The 3,907-nt window shown below is 46.3% G+C and overlaps 1 protein-coding gene across 8 annotated transcripts; it reads right to left on the bottom strand.

The window, feature by feature from the left end:
• Positions 1-968: 968 nt before the first annotated feature.
• Positions 969-2,830, bottom strand: LOC123123056 (uncharacterized). 8 transcript variants are annotated; one of them, XR_006460476.1, is made up of 5 exons: positions 2,649-2,830; positions 2,383-2,521; positions 2,154-2,287; positions 1,533-1,675; positions 969-1,421 (listed from the first exon to the last, which is right to left on the bottom strand). XR_006460476.1 is itself a non-coding variant. In XM_044543481.1 (3 exons), exons 1-3 carry the CDS (start codon positions 2,723-2,725, stop codon positions 2,150-2,152), a joined length of 354 nt encoding a protein of 117 aa, XP_044399416.1. In that variant the 5' UTR covers positions 2,726-2,830; the 3' UTR covers positions 969-2,149. The 8 variants fall into 8 exon arrangements, 1 of the variants encoding a protein (XP_044399416.1); XR_006460472.1 differs by having other exon boundaries at positions 2,390-2,521; XR_006460475.1 differs by having other exon boundaries at positions 1,533-2,287; positions 2,390-2,532.
• Between the last annotated feature and the right edge of the window lie 1,077 nt (positions 2,831-3,907).

Below are 3,907 nucleotides of genomic sequence, written 5' to 3'. Positions count from 1 at the left end.
GTGTGGTGTCTCTGTTCTAGGCTTCTAGCCGGCATCATGCAGGTAAAATGACATGCATGATTATATCATACGTTTCATTTTATTAGTCCGTGGAGGGGTCAGGCCCTGACCGTCAGGGGTTGCAAATGTCATAGCCTCATAGGTATCATGTCAGATGCCTAGAGCGTTCTTTTTTTGTGTTGTTTTTATAAGGTGGTCGGAGCATGATCATTATCGTATTTGTTGGTATAGGGAGGTCAGGTGATGGGAGCCCTGATTTACAAATTTAAAGTATTTTCACAATTGGATCATAAACAAGATGTGCCTGGCACATGAGGATATCCAGGTGTACAACCATCCTTTTTTATCATGGGATTGGCAAACTCCTAGTTCGAGCAATGCTTGGCACATTCTGCAGCAGTTTCATCTGAAACCATGTACCTGGCACAGATTCAGAATGCAGTCGGTCATGGGATTGGCAATCTCCCTACTCAGTGCAATGTGCCTGGCATATTTTTCAGCAGTTTCATGTGCAACCATGTACCTGGCATAGCTCGGAAATGTTGTCGATTATGGGATTGGCAAACTCACATGATAAGAAATGTGCTTGGCACATATTGCAGCAGTCTAATGTGCAACCATGTACCTGGCACAGATCCGAAATGTTGTTGATCATGTGACCGTTGAAGATGATACCGCAAGGAATCATGTACAAAGAAATGTTGTTGATCATGTGACTGTTGAAGATGATACAGTAACGGATCATGTACAAAGCACACGATGCATTCGCATATCATGCTGGGGTTCGAACCATGAATTATTATGTGCGAGGGCCATGAAATGTGACCATGTGCCAGGCACATGATGTGTAACACGGCAGTAGATCCTGTTATAGTAATTGCGGATGTTGAAGTCCGGTGCTCACCCCACATTCATGGATTTGTGCAAGTAAAAACACACTGGAACAGCTAAACAAGCTTATATCAGAATATTCAAAACGCATCAGATGACCATTGGTAGATGAAACTTGCACATAGTCACGTACCACACTGAAAGAGCTACAAATCATAAATTGTCGACGTACACAAAAGAGCATGCATAGAGGAGCTGCACCCACGTGTAAAATGGCATCTATGTATACATAGTCATTGCCACGCTCATCTAGGAGACATAAACTAAGATTTTAAGATAGGATGTAAATCCGTACTGTTGTCGAGACCCAGCGCGCTGTGAAACGTGCTGACCACAAGATCGTCTTCCTTCAGCTCAAGCTGATCGACATACTTCCGGAAACCTCCTTGTATGACGAGCCTGCCATCGTTTGCCTTTCTGTATGAAGCCACTACATGGGCTCCTGTATCGTCATGCCGCAGAATACGCCTTGAGTCACCCATGCGACTCGTTTTGCTTTAAATAAGATCAACGTCCTTCTTCGGAATTCTCTTTTCAAATGCAAACAACAACATTCAGAGATGAGTGATCAGCCATCTTCTAAATCCGACTTGCAAAACAACAAAATGATTTGACAGGATATTATAGTTATGTTCACTAACCATGTAGCCGTCTCTAATGTCAACAGCAGTCATCTTGTGTACAAAAAGGCAACATATATCTTCCAAAGGGGTGAAATCACGTCTGATCATCTGTCTCATCTCGGGATAACAGACTCGCTGCTGATTCGATGGGTTACTCTTACCTATATAAGGAAGTGGGGTTTGCTTTATGCCATCCCTCTCAACATCCACGAAAAAAAATTCATCACCGCAAGGGAGGCAGATATACACCATATCTTATACGTCCACGTGTATTCGTACTTACTGGAGTCTTACAGATGCATACATGCTCCAGATTCTGTGAATATCTCCTTGGGACAGTTGGGAAACAGTGCACGCATTGTGATTTTCACACAGACAGCATGAACTAGTGTTGCAGACATTAATATATCTCTACTAAGTACTAACTGTACATTGTTAATAAATAATAAAATTTTCACGAACATTAACATCCATTTCTGAACACTAACGTGGTATTAAAAAACAATCCTTTAATATGGAACGAATGGGGTAGAGAAAAATGTTCAGGACAGACTTCTTTAACACCTGTAAATCTTCATGCCGATTCATACAAATAGACAATAAAAGTAGTAATTTTGTCTTGTGCCAACGGATAATTACCTTTTCTTCCATCCAGGCACAACTATAATGTTTTCAGAATCATCGGTAGGTACATCTGGATTAAGAGCTGGGCCGTATGCACATGTATTCGCGCCCCTCAATGTGGCGGAGGCGTTATTAATCCAGTGTGTGCCCTGAACAAAGGAGAACAGATTTTGGAGGATATGCATGAACTTGATAATGTGATTTGACATTCAACTGATTTAGATCCAAACCCCAAAAAACGTACAACGTACTTGGGGTCTGTCGCCGCATCTGGGATATGCTCATTATTTGGGATGATTGAATGCTCCATTAGATCCGCCTCCGATGCTCCACCATGGATCTGTCTGCCTGCGAATAATGGATCGCCGGCGTCGGGGTAGGATCTGTCATCCGGCTCAGGAGCCATATGGAAAGGGGATTTAGATTCACAAAGGGGAAATATGAACAGATCAAAGCCCACCCTGGACGCGCATTGCGAACGGTAGGGTAGGTTTCAGATTTAATACGTACCTATCCCCGTCCGCCGGAGTGGTTTCCAAGCATCCGACCGCCGGCGTCATCGGATCGCCTCCCCGCACTCCATCCATTAGAGCGATATAAAGTCAAAGAAAGAGCAGGGTGGTGTGGAGAGAGAGACGTGAGTCGTGTTCACGGGCCCGCGTCGGTATGTGGGGGAGGTGGAAGAGAAAATATCGCAGTGCCTACGATTGAGCTGTAGCCCTATGATGTCGAGGACTGTAACAACGAGCTGACACTGCAAGGGCATGTACAATGGTTGATAAAATAGTCTTATTTTAAATCTTGCATGTAATTTAGAGATGACAAAACAATGTCTACAATAGGTCATTTCTTAGCCCTATCATCGATAACTAGCTATTCCTAAAAACATGCTGACACATATTGTGCTAAGAGATCATCTCTTGTCTTCTCTTAAATAAGAGAAGACAAGCTTTTTCTTACGAGTTCTCTCTCCTCCACCTCATCATTTATCTTACGTGTCACTTCTAAGATAGCATCATTGTACATGTCCTAATAGGTAAACTAAAGCTGGATTCCGCGCCGGGCATCTTGAGGTGCAACGCAACGAATCGACCGCTATGATAACGCGGCCCCGGAGGAGGTGTTCTAAAAATCCGCGTCCCACGCTGGTGCCGTCGCTCGCTAGCGGCAGATGCCGTCCCTGATGCAGTAACCCACAGAGGCCGCTGCCTCCACCACGTGTTTTCTTCTCCCGAGACCCCCTCCACCGAGATGGATCCACCCACCATTGGCCCTACCGTTGAGCCCTACAGAGTCCTCCGTCACTGCCATGGAAACCCCTTTGCCGTGATCCCTTCAACCCGTCTGGAGCAGTAGGGCACATGAGGCAGAGGCCCCAGGCATGGCGACCAGGGCCAACGTGCTTCGACACACCAGTAGAGGCGGCCTTCGTGTAGAAGTGCAGAACGACCCAAACCCTGTCGCTACTTCCGCCAGAGCGGCCCTCTGTTGTGCAGGCGCGGCCAACTGCCAGTGCGGAGCTAGATGCCGGACCCCGCCGCGTCCACTTCAACGGTGGTGGCGACAATGACGGGTGGCCGCACCGACGCCATCGGCCACGAGAGGTAGCACGACGGAGGATGAGGCCACATGGCCGATGCGGCCGCCAAGGCCGATGAGGGAGGCTCGCTCGTCCTCATTTTTCGGATCGGAGGTTTTTTTAGAGAGAGCAAAACCGAAAGTCAAAACTTTGGTGCTGTTTCACCAAGTTCATAAGATGGTCATAGTGT

This window comes from Triticum aestivum, chromosome 5D (genome assembly GCF_018294505.1).
Source record: "Triticum aestivum cultivar Chinese Spring chromosome 5D, IWGSC CS RefSeq v2.1, whole genome shotgun sequence".
Classification (NCBI taxonomy): domain Eukaryota; kingdom Viridiplantae; phylum Streptophyta; class Magnoliopsida; order Poales; family Poaceae; genus Triticum; species Triticum aestivum.
Note: the sequence above shows the minus strand (reverse complement) of the source record. Positions and strands in the feature narration are given on the sequence as shown.

Excerpts from the sequence above, each read along its gene's own strand:
- LOC123123056 (XM_044543481.1), bottom strand. The coding sequence starts at position 2,725 with ATGGATGGAGTGCGGGGAGGCGATCCGATGACGCCGGCGGTCGGATGC. Across the intron at positions 2,522-2,648 it reads ACTCCGGCGGACGGGGATAG|ATCCTACCCCGACGCCGGCG; the intron begins GTACGTATTAAA and ends GCCGGATGACAG. Across the intron at positions 2,288-2,382 it reads CGACAGACCCCAAGTACGTT|GGCACACACTGGATTAATAA; the intron begins GTACGTTTTTTG and ends TCCTTTGTTCAG.